Below are 18131 nucleotides of genomic sequence, written 5' to 3' on the forward strand. Positions count from 1 at the left end.
TTGGAGTCCCGAGACAGCTGTTTAATCCCAGGAGCATCTCCAGGGCGACACAGTCCCTGGGACATCTCTGAGCACGGACATGTGGAATCTCCCCTAAACTTGCCCCTCACTTGTAACCAACATCAACCTCTTTCTGTATAAATTCTCTAGCTGAGAGGTTTGGGCATCCGCTCCTGGGTCTAATGGTGCTGGTGGTAGGTGAAGTGCCCTGTTCTAGTTCAGGAAAGATGCTGGCCCTGCAGAGCTGAGCGATGCCACAGAGCTTCCATATGGTTGGAAGATGAGCCTCGGAGAACTGCGCATGGTGTCAGCCAGATACCCAGTGCCAAGTAGCACAGATTTAAAGATTTCTTGATACTCTAGACAGCTGAGCAGAGATTTTATCAGCAGCCGCAAACGCAGCCAGCCCATCGTCGCCTTGTCAGCGTTTGTGGCATTGATCGGAGCGCTGAGTTGACAGGACACCATTGTGGGGACATCTGAGAGAACCTCCTCTTTGGTGCTTGCCTTGAACTGTGTGTGCGAAGTCTCAGAGTGAGGACGGTTGCCCTCTGCTGGGACTTAATTTTTTATTCAAGAGAGGTAGCCAGAAATGTCTCAGCTGGTGGCAGTGTTTCTAATGTGCTTGGTAGAAACTGAAACATTTTTATTAATGAGGCAGAATATTGAGAGTTATTGGGGGGGATTTCCAGTTGCCACAGACCCTGCCTCCCGCCTGCTCCGGGGAGGTGGGGGTGCCAACAACTCCTGTTTGTTGTTGGTATTCAGACAATTCAGGCGGAAACTTTTCCCTCTACTTACTCTCCGCGCTGGGGATTCATTAGGTCAGACCTCCCTGCAGAACAGGTACCCTTGCTGCGTGGAGGTTGAATTTCTGGTGATGTCTCTGCACGGAATCTTTTTTAAAATGTGAAGTCAAGCAAAGACGACCCCTGTTCTAAAGTCACTCCTAATGCAGCGATGGCTTCTTTGGTGATGGGTGTTACTGACTCAGATTTCTGCACGTGGGTGAAACCTCATGGCAGTCGTGTGATTGGGACCTCCAAAACTATTTTGGTAGACTGGAATATAATGGTGAGTAAGACACAAAAAGTCTAACTCACAGCCTGCAGGAATTAGCACGCAAGACACTTCGACTTGATGTGGGCAGTGCCGCTTTTCAGCAGCGACCCAGAGCCGTCGACCCACCTCGTAGAGAAATACAGCTCTCGTGTGGATTTGTATGTACTCATGTAGGTACACACCGGGAAATGGGATAAAACTTGCCTGAATTTAATCACCGCGTGCAGTGCACTCGGGTATTTTCTGTTTTCTTCCTGCCCCTTTTTTCTCCACACTTCCTCCTACCCTCCCTTTGTCTTCTCATGCTAGTCGTGATCCATCACGTCAGCATCCCCACTTACAAACGGTTCACGGCCCTCTGCTCCAAACGCACTGCATTATTTCTGATCTGTGAGTATGTGTGCCGGGGGAGGGGGGCTTCCTCCCTCCCTCCCTCCTTTTCTTCCTAATCCTTTGCTTTCTGCCAGAGAGCGGAACAAAAAAACACATGAAGAGCTTAAAGCCCCACGGTCAGCTCAGCCGCCCTGCCTCCTCCCCTGGCAGGCAGGCAGGCCTCCAAGATGTGCCTTCCATGAGTGACTTACCCTGCTCCCGCTGCTGCAGGAAAGTTCTTTTGTTTCCTGGTTAAGAGTACTGGGAATCATTGCAACTAGTTTTATAAAAGGCCCACGGTATAACCTCTGCCCTGGCTTAGGAGTAGCATTGTTTAATCATATCGTAATAATAAATATTAAGTACTTGCCGTGACCAGTCAGACACGGGCTCTTTGCTTTCTGTACATGACCTAATTAAGTCCCCATTCCCCTGTGAGACAGGGACCCTTATTTATCTCTGGGTCACACACAGGAAGCTGAGCCATGAAGGTCATGTAATGTGGCCAGGGTCACACAGTGGACTGCCTGATGGTTGAGCAGAGCTCTTGTCCGCTCCTTTTGCCTGTCTACAGCCACGTTATTAGTGAAGCAGGTGGCCTAAGGAACTGCTCCTTGGGTGGTAGACCCCTAACCCTGCTTTAAACACCTGTGTGTGTGGTTGTCCAGCCAGCATTCACTGAGCTCTTGTGTGTCCCAGGCACTTTGCTAGGCACTGGGGGTAGACTCAGGAATGATTTGGTCCTGCCATGTAACCAACCATGCTGCAGCGGGATGCGGATGAGGACAGCTTGGTGAGGAGACCCCAGGAGGGCCTGGGACGGAGGGCAGGCTGCCCAGACCCAGCATGTCCCTGGCCCGGTGCTCTTGGGAAGTGTGGGAGTGGTGAGGTACAGAAGGGCCTGGTGCCTCTGACCCTTCATTAGCTTAGACAAGCAAACCCTGAGAAAGTATTGGGCAGCTCCTTGGGATAATTAAAACACAAGAATTCCCATATCTTCAGGTTCCCAGGAGAGTAAAATAGCCTTTCTTTTGCATGGTTATCAACAGAGATGTAAGAGAAAAAGTAACCTTTCTGTAACATGAGTCAGATTATTTTGTTACCTAAGAGGGTCCAGGAGGTACTTAAGTAATTGATTAATTTTCAAATATAGGCAATTCAGAGTGTCGAAGTTGGATTTTTTTTTTTTAGTTCCTTGGGGTGACATTGGTTAATAGGATCAAAGTTTTATGTTTATGTGGCCTCGTGGTCTGTTATCACCCTGGGACTACCTGTTCTCGGCACCACGTTGCTCACCTGCCATTGTAAATGTAGCCTCTTGAAATTGTCTCTGCCCCACAAGAGAAAAAACACCTCATGCACTGGTTTATGCTGGCATTAGTTATCTGAAGGCTTACAGATGACATTGAATCTGCCTGGATGAGAAAAACTGGGAGCAGACAATGGCTTCCAGGCCCTGGCGACTCAGAGAGGATCAAGCCAGGAGCTTGCTAGAAGTGCAGGCCCAGGGACCAGAATCTGCGTTCTGACAAGAGCCCAGGTGACTTGTACTAGAGTTTCAGAAGCCCCGGGCCTGCCGGGCTGAGCCAGCCACACCTCCCAGGCGTGGAAGCACCCTGAGGAGGCACTTCCTTCTCACCATCCTCAGTCACCTGGGGCAGTCACCTGGGGCACTCTCATGCTGGTGGCAGCTGACACTTTGTGCTACAGCCCTGTGTGCTCCCCTGACACCCGGAGTGGTCGCCAGTTGGCTCTTCTGCTTAAATAAACTTCCAGAAATACATCCCCGTACACTGTGGGGTCAAATTCAACATTTGTCAATGTGGTATTATCCATCACCAGGATAATAAACATCCATCATCAACTACCATTAAAGTTTTGTGCCCCTTTGCATCCTCCCTGCACCCCCACATACCACTAATCTACTTTCTGTCACTATAGATAAGTCTGCATTTTCTAGAAATTTATGTGCATGGAATCATACAATATGGTTTGTATGGCTTCTTCTGTTTGTCTGGCTTCTTTCAGCATAATTACTTTGAGATTTATCACGAGTGCCATGTGTAACAGTTTTGTTCCGAGTAGTATTTCATTGTACAAATATAACAGTTTGTTTATATACTTGTTAATAAAAATTTGGGTTGTTTCCTGTTTGGGGCTATTTATAAATAGGGCTGCCATGAACATTTGCTTAGAAGTATTTATATGATCTTCTGCTTTCATCTTGCTTGGTAAATAAATACCCAGGAATGGAATGCCTGGATCATATGGTTCATATATGTTTAACTTTTTGGAAAGTACCAAGCGTTTTCCAAATGGTGGTTCCACTTTCTCTCCCCAGCAGCCGTGCCTGCAGTTGCTGCTTGTCTGCGTCATCTCCAGTCTGCGCCGTCTGTCTTTGCCATTGTGGTTTTGATTGGCTTGTTAATAATAAGCTTCTTTTAATGTGCTTGTTTGCCATTTATGTGTCTTCTTTGAAGTAGCTGTTGAAATAATTCATTGGGTTGTATATTACTGTGTTTGAGAGTCCTTCTAGTATTCTGGGTTCAAGTCCTTTATCAAATAAATGATTTGTCAGTAGTTTCTTCCAATCTGGGCTTCTTTCCATTCTTTTAACTGTGTCCTTCAAAGAGCACAAGTTTTTTATTTTGATGAAATCCAGTATATCAATTTGTTCTCTTATGGCTTGTGCTTGTAGTATTCTCTTAGAATTTTAAGTTAGATTTTATATTTACGTCCATGATCTATTTTGAATTCATTTTTGCATATGGAACATGGTAGGATGAACCAGTGTCATTTGTGGAAAAGATTATCCTTTCTCCACTGACTTGCCTTTGAACCTTTCTTGAAAATCACCTGTCCATATATATGTAGAGAAGCCTCTTAAAAAATGTTCTAGCCCTGGCTGGTGTAGCTGAGTGGATTGAGCACAGGCCTGCGAAGATCGAGGTTCAATTCCCAGTCAGGGCACACGCCTGGGTTGCAAGCCAGTTCCCAGCGGAGGACGCATGAGAGGCAACCATACATTGATATTTTCTCTCCCTCTCTCCTTCCCTTCCCCTCTAAAGATAAATAAATAAAATCTTATTTAAAAAAAACCCACACATTTGAGGCCTTGTCAATAGGGAAGACTCCAGATGAAAACAGTGAGAACTCTGGGTTCTCTGTGGTCAGGATGATTGCCATCCAGTGGTGGAGTTTGCAGTCCAGCTTTGGGGTCCCAGTATTTTGGGCTTTGCTGGGGGTCTGGCAACAATGGACCTGCAGAATGTACCATCCCTGGGATTTGAACCAGTCCCTCAAATCATTTTTGGTACGGCTTAAGTCTCTCACAGGCCTCTGTTGAGCAAGGCTGGATGATATGTAGAAAGTACCCTTTTATTTTTTATTTTTTTTAAATTACATTTTGTCGATTGTGCTATGACAGTTGTCCTGATATTTGCCCCTTTGCCCTCCTCTACCCAGCACGCCCGACTCCCTCAGGCAGTCCCCACACCATTGCGCATGTCCGTGGGTCGGGTCATGTGTATGAGTTTCCTGGCTACTCCATTTCCTGTGCGGTACTTTACATGCCCATGGCTATTCTGTAACTACCTATTTGTACTTCTGAACCCCCTCACCTCCTCACCCATCCACACACACCCGCTCCCATCTGTCAACCATTAAAACACTCTGTGTCCATGATTCTGTCTGTTCTTTTTTGCTTAGTTTTTTTAGATTTAATTGTCTATACATATGTATGTTTGCCATTTTATTCTTAGTAGTTTTTATCTTCTTTTTCTTAAATAAGTGCCTTTAACATTCCATATAATAATGGTTTGGTGATGATAATGAATTCCTTTAGTTTTTTCTTATCTGGGAAGCTTTTTATCTACCCTTCAATTCTAAATGATGGCGTTGCTGGGTAGAGCAATCTTGGCTCTATGTCCCTGCTTCTCATGACTTTGAATATTTCTTGCCAATCCCTTCTAGTCTGCAAAGTTTCTTTTGAGAAATCAGCTGACAGTCTTATGGGAACTCCTTCATAGGTAACTAACTTCTTTTCCCTTGCTGCATTTAAGATCCTCTCTTTATCTTCAACCTTTGGCATTATTATGGTGTGTCTTGGAGTGGGCCTCTTCACATCCATCATGTTTGAGACTCTGTACTTCCTGGACTTGCATGTCTATTTCTTTCATGTCTTCATGTCTATTTCTTTTCCTAAGAAAACTTAGGGAAGTTTTCTTTCATTATTTTTTCAAATAGACTTCCAATTTCTTGCTCTTTCTTTTCTCCTTCTGCCACCCCTATGATGGGAAGTTTGGACCTCTTGAAGTTGTCCCAGAGGCTATTTATAGTATCCTCATTTTTTTACATTTCCTTTTCTTCTTCTTGTTCAGATTGGTTGTTTTTTTCTTCCTTATGTTCCAAGTCATTGATTTGATTCTCAGCTTCATCCACTCTACTTGTTTGCCTGTCAGTTGTCCTTTATTTGAATTAGTGGGTCCTTCATTTCTCACTGGATCTTCTTTATGCTGTTGAGGCCCTCACTAAGTTCCTTGAGCGTTTTTACAGCCAGTATTTTGAACTCCGCATCTGATAGATTGCTTATCTCCATTTTGTTTGGCTCTCTTTCTGGAGTTTTGCTCTGTTCTTACATTTGGGCCATGTTTCTTTGTCTCCTTGTTTTGGCAGCTTCTCTGTGTTTGTTTCTATGTATTAGGTAGAGCTGCTTTGACTCTGTGTTGTGGTGGTGTGGCCTAATGTACTAGGTGTCCTAGAGTGTCCAGTGGCACAGCCTCCCCTATCACCCAAGCTGGATACTTGAGGTGCACACTTTGTGTGGGCTGAGTACATCCTCCTCTTGTAGTTGGGCCTTGGTTGCTATTGGTGGGTCAGTGGGAATGATTTACTCAGGCTAGTCAGCTACAAGCTTTGGCTGTGACCACTGACTACCAATTTCCGCCCTGTGTGGAGGATCAGCTGTGCAGGGGCAGGGTAGTGGTGCTCCAACGTGGCCTATAGCTGCCTATGGGGTCTGCTGGCTGTGGGGTTTCCTGGGTGTGTAGGCCAAGGCCAGGCCCCACTGGTGTTTTGCCCAGGGCACCTTGCCTAAACTATAAAGCAAACTGAGTTGGCTGCTACTTGTGCTGGGCTTGGAGATTCCCAAGCGAAGCCGAGCTGTGAATCTGGGCTGGCTGCTGCCAGTGCCAGGCCTGGGGCTCAATGATGCCAGCTGTTGCTGTTTGAGAGGATTTGGGAAGTTGTGAAGCATGAGCTAAGACCAGCCATTCATATGGAAAAGCAGCTTGGGTGGGCCGGAGTATCTGGTGATCTGCAAGGCTGGTCACATAGTGTTAGCCAGGTTGATGAAGTCTCAGATATGGCATGAGTTTGCCAGCTCCGCTCAGTCTGGGTGGATGTAGTTTCTTTTTCTTTTCTTTTCTTTTTAAAAATATTTTATTGATTATGCTTATTACAGTGGTCCCATTTCCTCCCTTCACTCTCCTCCACCCTGCACACCCCCTCCCACCCACATTCCCCCCCCCCTTTAGTTCATGTCCATGGGTCGTACATGTAAGTTCTTTGGCTTCTACATTTCCTTTACTATTTTACCCTCCCCCTGTCTATTCTCTGCCTACCATCTATGCTACTTATTCTCTGTGCCTTTCCCCCATCTCTCCCCTTCCCTCTTCCCTGTTACCAACCCTCCATGTGATCTCCTTTTCTGTGGTTCTGTTCCTGTTTTAGTTGTTTCCTTAGTTTGCTTTTGTTTTTGTTTTAGGTGTGGTTGTTAATAATTGTGAGTTTGCTATCATTTTACTGTACACATTTTTGACCTTCTTTTTCTTAGACAAATCCTTTTAACATTTTACATAATAAGGGCTTGGTGATGATTAACTCCTTTAACTTGACCTTATCTGAGAAGCACTTTATCTGCCCTTCCATTCTAAATGAAAGCTTTGTTGGATAGAGCTATCTTGGGTGTAGGTCTTTGGATTCCAGCCCCTTCTTGCCTGTAAGGTCTCTTGAGAAATCAGCTGACAGTCTGATGGGAACTCCTTTGTAGGTGACTGTCCCCTTATCTCTTGCTGCTTCTAGAATTCTCTCCTTCATTTTAATCTTGGCTAATGTAATGATGATGTGCCTTGATGTGTTCCTCCTTGGGTCCAACTTCTTTGGGACTCTCTGAGCTTCCTGGACTTCCTGGCAGTCTATTTCCTTTGCCAGGTTGGGGAAGTTCTCTTTTATTATTTGTTCAAATAAGTTTTCCAGTTGCCACTCTTCCTCTTCCCCCTCTGATACCCCATGTAATTTGGATGTTGGAATATTTAAAGGTGTTCTGGAGCTTCCTAAGCCTCTCCTCATTTTTTTGAATTCTGTTTCTTCATTATTCTCTGATTGGATGTTTCTTTCTTCCTTCTGGTCCACACTGTTGATTGGATTCCTAGTTTCCTTCCCATCACAGTTGGTTCCTTGTACATTTTACTTTATTTCACTTAGTGTAGCCTTCATTTTTTTCATTTGATTTGTGATGAAATTCAACCAATTCTGTGAGCATCCTTATTACCAGCACTTTGAACTGTGTGTCTGATAGGTTATCTATCTCTTCATCACTTAGTGGTATTTTTTCTGCAGCTTTGATCTGTTCTTTCCTTTGGGCTATTTTTTTTTTTTGTCTTGATGTGCCTGTTAACGTAGTGAGGGGTGGAGCCTCGGGTGTTTACCAGGGTAGGGTAACTCACATCACTGGGTTGTGATGCTGTATGTGGGGCAGGGATCCGAGAGGGAACAATGTCACTGGCTCCACTCTCTGCCGGATTTCAGTCACTTCCCCCACTTCCCACAAGCAAAGTGGGCTCTTCTGGTGCTGGTTCCCAGGTGGGTGGGCTTGTGTCTGTTCTCAGACCCTGTGGGTCTCTCCAACAAACTCTCCTGTGAAGCTGGGAGTCTCTCCTGCTGCCGGCTTACCCCCACAGGTGTTTTCAATTGGTAGTTTGAGGCTTTATGTCCCCGCACTGGGGTCCTGGGTGGCGTAGTCCATTCTGCTCTCCCTTTGTTTCTCCTGGTTTATCTGAGTGCGAATGTGGGACCGCCCAGTCCAGCAGCCGCAGCCTTGGGTGCCCTGCTCCACACTCCGCTGCCTCACTCGCCCTGCTCTGCTGTCTGCCACGTTGCCGAGAGTCCTCTAGTTCTGGCTGCCAGACTCCATCCCTCCTACCAGTCTGGATGAATGTTTCTTTAACTCCTTGGTTGTGGGATTTCTATACAGTTCGACTTTTCTGTTAGTTCTGGTTGTTTTTTGTTTTTAAATTGTCGTCCTTCTTTTGCTTGTGCAGGGAGACACAGTGTGTCTGCCTATGCCTCCATCTTGGCCAGAAGTCCTGGATGTGGTTTCTTAATTCTGTAGTTGTCAGACTTCCCTTCAACTCACTTTCTGGCAGTTCTGAGTGATGGTGGTTCTGTATTTAGTTATAATTTGATGTGGTTGTGAGACGAGGCGAACCGTGTCTGCCTGCGCTGCCATCTTGCAAGTGCCCTCTTAGATGCGTGAGACCCACAGTAGTTCACGATGTGCAGTGGGTGACTTAGGACAGTGGGGCGTCGTTCTGTCCTGGAACACTGATCAGGAAGGGCTGCTGGACTGACAAGGAGACCAAGACTTAGAAACCTGGGAGGCCTCATCACTTCAGAGTCTCGCAGTTGTATAGGCTCTGGAGATTCCAGGACCTTTTCTGGTCCGAAATGAGACGTGCTTCCAGGCGTGGTGGAGTCGGTGGCACAGCGCCACTGTCCAGACCTTGTTTGTCCGTGCTCACCACTGTGCATCTCAGCCGTCCTGAGTGGTGACGTCTGTTCTCCGAGAGCCGCAGACTGGAGGACATGCCAGAGGTGCTGGGGGCAGGAGTGATTTTACCACCCCTGCCTGAAAGCACTAGAGCCCAAGTTGATGAGGTGACCTGCCCGTGGCAGAGCTGCCACAGGGGCTCCTCGTGTTCCCACAGACTCAGTCCTCCCTAGAGCAGGTTCTTGCCAGGCCTTGTCAGCTCCTGTGCTCATCGCCTGTCCGGCCCTATGAGCCACAAGCCCAGTGCTGGTGCCCCGCAGCAACCTGAAGCCTCCCCGGTCCAGTCTGAGCCTCAGGGTGTAGGAAGCGTGAGCAGGTTTTTGCTCTGGGAAGCTGGGACAGGCTGATTCCAGGGCAGGGCAAAGCAGTTCTTCGGAAGCTCCTGCAGTTGACCTTGGCCCCTGTGTGTGTGTGACACAGACCTGTGTCTAGTGTGGTGCATCAGAACACCCCCCTAACACAGCTTTTGTTTTCCAGGCACTTCTAGCAGGCATGAGGAACCGGGAAAACAGCTCGCCTTGCCAGGGCAACGGGGAGCAGGCCGGCAGGGGCAAGACCTTGGTCTCTGTGTGGCCGGGCGAGGAGGAGCCCTGCAGTGACCTGAGCACCCCCTCCTACAAGAAGCCTCTGTACGGCATCTCTCACAAGATCATGGAGAAGAAGAACCCTCCCACAGGGGACGTGCTCAGCACGTATGAGCTCTTGGAGAAGGCAAACCCCAGCAACAGCCCCTCGCCACTGAGGCTCCTGAACGAGACACAGAAGCGGGACAGTGGCAGTGTGGCTGCGACCACTGACGGCGACCCCAACATCTACTTTCTGATCCAGAAGATGTTCTACATGCTCAACACACTCTCCTCCAACATGTCGCAGCTGCACAGCAAGGTGGACCTGCTGTCCCTGGAGGTGAGCCGCATTAAGAAACAGGTGAGCCCCACAGAGATGGTGGCCAAGTTCCAGCCACCCCCTGAGTACCAGCTGACCGCCGCCGAACTCAAGCAGATCGTGGACCAGAGCCTGTCAGGCGGCGACCTGGCCTGTCGCCTGCTGGTGCAGCTCTTCCCTGAGCTCTTCAGCGACGTGGACTTCTCCCGAGGCTGCAGTGCCTGCGGCTTTGCAGCCAAGCGGAAGCTGGAGTCGCTGCACCTGCAGCTTATCCGCAACTATGTGGAGGTCTACTACCCCTCAGTGAAGGACACGGCCGTGTGGCAGGCCGAGTGCCTGCCCCAGCTGAACGACTTCTTCAGCCGCTTCTGGGCCCAGCGGGAAATGGAGGACAGCCAGCCGGGGAGCCAGGTCGCCAGCTTCTTTGAGGCTGAGCAGGTGGACCCCAGCCACTTTCTGGACAACAAAGACCAGGAGGAAGCCCTGTCCCTGGATCGGAGCAGCACCATAGCCTCTGACCACGTGGTGGACACACAGGACCTCACCGAGTTCCTGGACGAAGCCTCGTCGCCAGGCGAGTTCGCGGTTTTCCTCCTGCACCGGCTCTTCCCCGAGCTCTTTGACCATCGCAGGCTGGGAGAGCAGTACAGCTGCTATGGGGATGGCGGCAAGCAGGAGCTGGACCCGCAGAGGCTGCAGATCATCCGCAACTACACAGAGATCTACTTCCCCGACATGCAGGAGGAGGAGGCCTGGCTTCATCAGTGCGCCCAGCGTATCAACGATGAGCTGGAGGGGCTGGGGCTGGACGGGGGCAGCGAGGGCGACCCCCCGCGGGATGACTGCTACGACTCCTCCAGCCTGCCCGACGACATCTCTGTGGTCAAAGTGGAGGACAGCTTCGAGGGTGAGCGGCCAGGCCGGCGTTCCAAGAAGATCTGGCTGGTGCCCATCGACTTTGACAAGCTGGAGATCCCGCAGCCTGACTTCGAGGTGCCGGGCGCCGACTGCCTGCTCAGCAAGGAACAGCTGCGCAGCATCTATGAGAGCAGCCTGTCCATCGGCAACTTTGCCTCACGCCTGCTGGTGCACCTCTTCCCCGAACTCTTCACGCATGAGAACCTGCGCAAGCAGTACAACTGCAGTGGCTCCCTGGGCAAAAAGCAGCTGGACCCTTCCCGCATCAAGCTCATTCGCCATTACGTGCAACTGCTCTACCCCCGGGCCAAGAACGACCGTGTCTGGACGCTGGAGTTTGTGGGCAAACTGGACGAGCGCTGCCGGCGCCGGGACACGGAGCAGAGGCGCTCCTACCAGCAGCAGCGCAAAGTCCACGTGCCAGGCCCTGAGTGCAGAGACCTGGCAAGCTATGCAATCAACCCGGAGAGGTTCCGAGAGGAATTTGAAGGGCCCCCGCTGCCCCCCGAAAGAAGCAGCAAGGACTTCTGCAAGATCCCTTTGGACGAGCTGGTGGTCCCGTCGCCTGACTTCCCGGTGCCTTCCCTGTACCTGCTGTCGGACAAGGAGGTGCGCGAGATCGTGCAGCAGAGCCTCTCGGTGGGCAACTTCGCCGCCCGGCTCCTGGTCAGGCTCTTCCCCGAACTCTTCACGGCCGAGAACCTCCGGCTGCAGTACAACCACTCTGGGGCCTGCAACAAGAAGCAGCTGGACCCCACGCGGCTCCGGCTCATCCGCCACTATGTGGAGGCGGTGTACCCCGTGGAGAAGATGGAAGAGGTGTGGCACTACGAATGTATCCCCAGCATCGACGAACGGTGCCGCCGTCCCAACAGGAAAAAATGTGACATCCTGAAGAAAGCCAAGAAAGTAGAGAAGTGATGGGTAGCCGAGGACCTGGGCCTTCTTTGGAGCATGTGTATGGTACCCACAGACACGCACCTTACGTCAGTGGGAAGGGGCTCACTACTTTTGCACATGTACACACCCACCCCACTACAAGAAAGAAGCCTTACATTTGGTGTCTCCCACTAATGACTTTGGCCCTGAGTCCCCAGTGGTGCAGCCAATGGGGGGGCAGTGCAGAGCTGGTTGAGCAGAGGGGCCTCAGCAACAGGGGTTCTCTCTCCTTGGCTTCGTCCTCCCCTTCTTCTCAATTTGAAATGCAAATTCAGCAACTGTCTTGTTCCTCTGCCCACATTTTACATCTTCCGTTTTTATCAGTTCTTTTTGTAGCTGTTGTTGAAAGAAAGGAAATCTCTTTTAAAAGGATCATGGGCTCTCTGGGGGGGCCACTTAGGAAGAAAATCTTAAATATTCAAGGTGAACTACTGTTAGATGGCTTCAGTTACTGGGATTTCTTTTCAAGGTGGTTTCAGATTTATGGGATTTTTAGAATGGCCACCTTTGGGCGTGATGGCTGATAATAACTTCAGGGGGTGTAGAGACCCACTCTGTTGACCCTGCCTTTCACATCTGATTTCAAAAGAGTCGAGATGCTCCTGGCTGGCAGTAGATGGGGTGGAAGAGCGTGACGTCCTTTCTGCCCAGGGATGTGCCCTCCCTTCTGCGGCGGCGCTGAGGACAGGGCTTCCCCGTGGCCTGGCCTGCTCAGCCAGGTCGGTAGAGTGTGGGGCTCCCTCTCTGTAGACAAGAACACTGGATGATGATGATGATGATGATGATATGAATGTAGATAGACGTGGAAACACGTTCACAGTGTCATTTGAGCTGCATCCTTCCACTCGCCTCTTTCTTTCTCCACATGAGGATGCTGGTTGGAGGGGTAGACACGTTTCCTTGGAGAACAGTGTGTGTGTATAATTGGCTTCTTGTTTGATTTGAGGGTGGGTCTCTTTGGACTCACCGAGAATTGTTTACTTTCTGTGTGTGTGTTTGTACAGAACCCGGGTTCTGGGAGCTGTGTGGTGTGTTCTTCACCACAGCTCGGTGTTCGCTCCTCCAGTCCGTGTGCATCCTTGTTCCTCAGGGTGGGCCCAGACCCTCAGGCTTTCTCGGGGATACCTGGCGTTGGAAGGACACAGGTCATCTGGAGTGGGCCACCCATGTCCGTTCTCAGGGTCCACTCAGAGCTCTCCCCTCAGATCCCCTAGAAGAGCCTGCTGTCCTCCATCCGGCTGGTCCCTTGGCCTCGGGGTGAGACGCTTCTTCTCACTGGTTGGGAAGGTCAAACTGCTTCAGGCTAGTGGTGTGTTCTCCAAGAATTCTAACCAGGAAGTTTCCCAAATAATAGTTCAAGTCCTTAAAAACAACACTTTTATTTATCTGACTTTGGGGGCCAGATGCCTAGGAGGGAAGGGAAATGGTCTAACTCAAACTGAACACATCATACCAGAAACCTGAAAAAATGAGAGTCACACAGGGTAGTCATAAAAGCTTTGTGGCTTAATATTTTGCTCCCTTAAAATGCATAAGTAATAGAAACAATCTGTGAATTGTCTTTATACAGCCGATTAATTAGGACTTCAGTTCTGCTGGCTGTATGACATAATTTTGCCTGCACCGAGCAGGCATTTTTTTAATTTTAATATATATGACAGGATTCTGAGTAATGTAAACTTGCTGATCTAATTTCAGTAAATTCGCTTTTAAATGTCATTTGCAGATTATTTCTGTTGCAACTGCAGGCCTCAAATTTCTGAAATTTAGAAATGTGCAGGGATTTAATGACTCGCACCTACCCACCTACGTTTCTTACTAAAAAACTGAAGGGAGGTAAAGGGGACCTACATACATACCAAGTACATACCTCTTTGTGCCTGGAAAGAAGAAGGGACTGCAGCAGCCAGGACGCTCCCCCCCAACCCCCCCACCCCCCCCACCCGGGCCTTTCTCGATGCCTTAGTACCCCCCACACACGCACACACGCTCGCACACGCACATGCATTCCCTACCCAAAGATGGCAGTGGCCCTCGCCTGCCAGCCCTGCTGGCTGGAGGGTGTGCCGTGGAGTTTGTTCTGGTCTCGGATGCATCCAAGAGGATTCCAAGCCATGTGAAATTGTCCTGCTTCCAGGGGGTGGAACGCCACCCACAACTTCAGAAGCACAATCAGTTATTAATTTTTTTAAAACCTTATCCACCCACGTTAAAGAAATCAACAGGTTCTAGGTTCTAAGAACGAATGTTGTTTCTGCGTAACCTAGAGCATGTTCTGGTTTTTGGAAACTGTGTTTTGGTGGTTTCCTCAACACCTTTCCTGCCTAGGGCTCCTCCCCCCAACCTTAGACTCCCTTCCCGTGCAGAGAGGTGGACGCACTCGGGAGCTGCTTGCTGTCCCCGTGAGGAGACATGTGCAGGTCCTGTCTCTCTCCGTGCGGTGGGCTCCAGGGGCAGTTCTTTACATGAAGCAATAGAAGTACAAACTGCTGTTTTCACAATTTCATGTTTCCCATAAAATCTGTTGGTGAATTCCTTCCCCCTCTCCATCTAAATTCTTTGGTTTTTACTTGTTTTTGGATTTTTCTCTTGGCCTCATAGCCAGAGAATGAAAGAATTAGCACACACGCATTCTGATGTTAAGTAGCACGTTGCCATAGGTGGTAGTGTCTCTCGTTTTCTGTGTTAGCAAGTTTTAAAAGAATGTATAAAGGGAGTCTCATGTACTGAGTGTTCGAATCCTGCTTCAGTTCTCTCTGGCAGTGTCTTTCACAGGGAGTTACAGTCGCGTCTGTGTTGTGGGGGTTCGGCTGCCCCTCCCAGATGGCGGCGGCCCTGCACCTCCTTTTCTTGAAGCTGGAGGGAGGGCTATCCCATCAAGCAGCCAGTGGGATCCACATAGTGATGAGTGGATTAGCTGTTCTAAATGGTGAGAGTCACTGGGCGGACCACACCACACAGCCTGGCCACTCGGGTTCCCGTGGAGACGGCCTCAGTTTCCACCTCCCCCAGATGGTTGCCTCTTGCCTGACTGAGAGGGGGCTGTTTCAAGACCCCTGACTGGAGGTCGTTGGGCTTTCTTGCTGCCCATGTAGGTAGATGATACCAAGTGGGGGTGGGGCCAAGCGGCTGCCGCCGCCCACTTGCCTTGCGTAGATCCAGCCTTAATGTTTTTTCTGACGTCCTAGTGATAGCAGACCCTGCACAAAGTGGATATCAGAGTTAATACTGTGAGGAGACAAAACCATGAGCATAGTTTTACCAAAGATAATGAAATACCACATAATGTCTGCATTTTACCATTGATTTGAGTGCATCCTTAGAAAACTGAATGTAACAAAAACCCAGGACATTTTTGGAAATTGTATGCTCTCTAGCAACTCTGTGTGAATTTTTATACAAGCACTGTTTTATGAGTTATATAAAATGTTATAAAAAGAAAAATATGGTCTCATAACATCTTATTTTCTTAGGGAGAGGTCTCTCAGAGCCTGTCTCGGGGTGTTTGTCCGTCCGTGCAGCCTCTTCACCCACTCCCAGGGGAGGATGTACGTGGGTGCTCAGGGCACCTCGGCCTCTGGGGCTCCCACCAGCTGGTGTCAGGGCTGCAGCTCACTGGAGTTCTGTTCGTCACAGCTGAATGACTGCAAAGTCACCAAATAATGCTAGCCCATTTCTACACAAACGGCTTCCTGGCCACCCAGCGGGAGGTGCCTTTGACCTTACCTTTCCTGGGCGTGCCAGCTGATCCCTGCCTGAGGCCAGGCTAGTTCCACTCTTTTTCTTTGGATTAAATGGGATGTAGTTCCTCAAAGCTAACATATTATTAACTGTAACAAAAGGATACATGTTTTCCTCAACTCTTTGGCTAATTATAAGTCATTAAGTTTAAACAGTACTTCATAGTGAAAATAATATCTCAAGTTGTCAGAGGAACTTTTTTTTGGCCCAGGGTCACAATTTCTTATAAATATGTTGTGATTTGGATTGGAACGCTTTTCCTACAGTGAGTGTTTGCTCGCTCGTGAGCCCTGACACTCCTGCACTCAGCCTTACACAGGCTGGGGCTGGTCAAGGGCTGCAGCCCCAAAGGCTAAAAATGCAAGAGCAAGTTTAAGCAAGAGTTGAAAGAAGCATAAGCTAAATTCTTTAAGCCCCTTCTAGCTATAAGTATCTTCGCTGTCTACCACAAAGAAAATTCAGAGAGTTTTAATATATGGGAGCTTACTTAGAAAAGAGATAAGATCCCCACACCCAGTTAGTTATCATTATCGGAGGAATGGTGAAACGGGATGGACTGGGAGCTCCTAGATAAATCCGAAATCCCCCGGCCAGTGGTGGGAAAGGGATGGACATTTATTGAGCCTGCTTCGTAACGTGGCACCTAGCAGCTGTTCGCCATTGTACCTGTGCCCGGCACACTAAGAGCTGTACCTGGGTCATCTCTCAGAATCCCCTCACAGTCCCTGTGAGGCAAGTTCCATAATTATGCCTGTTAAGACAAGAAAACTCAGGCCCTGAATGATGTTGATGTCATCTCTTTTAATTCTCCTAAAAACTCAGTGTTTAGGCGCTGGTGTTTTGTGATAACGAAGGAGAGAGAAGTGAGTGTGTTGCCCGAGTCGACATAACTTACAGATCCCAGTGCCAAGATTTGAATCCACATTCACCTTCACCCTGTCACACGTCTCAGGAGCTCCGTGCCCCTGAGCCGCAGCACACACAGGCTCAGATCCCAGGAGAGTTGCAAGTCACTGTCTTGTCCCCCACATCCTCCAAGCCTCCCCGGGGGGACTTAGGTGTGGACGTACTGGTTTTAGAACTGCCCTGGGTGAAATGATTGTGGGAAATGTGGACAGACATGTTCTGATAGGAGTACATCTCTTGAGATTGTGAGATGAACTGCCCTGGATCGCATTCCCTAGGGGCAGAGCCTGAGGTGGGGGTTCTTGTGCAAATGATTGAGGGTGTGCTGGCAGGAGCCAGAGTGTGAGGAAAGCAGGATGGGGCCGGGGAAGGCCATCAGCAGGAGTCTGGTTGCACCACCCCAGCTTCATTCCAATCCACCGAGCAGCCCCACAATATGAACTGCCAGTTACTGACTTTTCTGACATCTTGCCCATGGGAACAGGGTAGCCCACCTGGCAGGGGGCTCCCTTGGACTCCAGGAGGGCCAGTGGCCCTCAACGGCTACAGGATGAATGCAGCGGCAAAGGAGATCTGGGTGGGAATCCATCAGTACCCACAAGGGGCAGGACCACCAGAGGTTCTGATTCGGTAGGTTTGGGGTGGGGCCTGCGAATTTGCATTCCCAGGTGATGCTGGTGCTGATGTTGGGGGCTGCACTCCGAGCACTCCCCGCACTACAGGAACTTCACAGAACTCACTGAGTTGTGTGTATGTGCAGAAACGGGAGGCTTAGTACCTTCCTGGTTATTAGAAACAGGCTCCGGCTGAAATAAGTGGTTTCCTGTTGTGCTAAAATAAAGTCGACTACTTAGCTAGTGGCAGACCAAACCTCAGCTGTCGCTGGGTCAGTGGGAAGAGGCAGGGTTCCGTGTGCTTCAGAGTCAGGGTGCAGGAGTGCCGGCCAAATTACGGTGGCTTTTGCCAGAACACTTCTGCATGGCCACGCATGGCCGTTGATTTCATTATTTAAGGGGTAAGAATTCATTTGTTCTTCTAAATGGAGTTGGTAGTTCAGATGGTGAACTGTGTTCTTGACGGAGGTTGAGAGTGTGTAATGCCGCTGCTCCTCCCAGAAGCTCCTGCAGTGTGACAGCTGTGTATTCACAAGTGACAGTGGGTCCTTAAATTACAGGGAGTTCTGTTTTTCGTGAGAACTCTCATCTTCTGAGTTCCTGAAGTGAGTCAAGAATGTGCTGGGACCTGACAAGCATAGTTCCTTTAATCCCCACAGAAACCCTGTGGGCTAGATATTTGTATCCATCCCCTTACAAAAGGGGATGTTTCCAGAGGTTAAGTAACTTGGTCAAGGTCAGACAGCTAGCAGAGCTGGGGGCCTCTAATGCTGCTTGGGCCAACACCAAAGTCTGTGCTTGTGGCTTCTGAGCTGCCGTTTGTGTAGCTGTGTGCAGTAACTTCTCCATATCTCTACCTAGCGGTC

The 18131-nt window shown here is 49.3% G+C and overlaps 1 protein-coding gene across 2 annotated transcripts in view; it reads left to right on the forward strand.

Moving 5' to 3' along the window:
• The window catches only part of BEND3 (BEN domain containing 3), a 40549-nt gene extending 25136 nt beyond the window's left edge, over positions 1 to 15413 (forward strand). For both annotated transcript variants that reach the window (XM_037159040.2, XM_037159041.2), the window contains exon 4: positions 9740 to 15413. In XM_037159040.2, the coding sequence (XP_037014935.2) occupies positions 9740 to 11986 (2247 nt within the window). In that variant the 3' untranslated portion in view covers positions 11987 to 15413. The remainder of the gene's footprint in view (positions 1 to 9739) is intronic.
• Positions 15414 to 18131: the final 2718 nt, after the last annotated feature.

The sequence above is a fragment of the Artibeus jamaicensis genome, unplaced genomic scaffold (assembly GCF_021234435.1).
Source record: "Artibeus jamaicensis isolate MK-2021 breed Jamaican fruit bat unplaced genomic scaffold, CSHL_Jam_final contig_387, whole genome shotgun sequence".
NCBI lineage: Eukaryota > Metazoa > Chordata > Mammalia > Chiroptera > Phyllostomidae > Artibeus > Artibeus jamaicensis.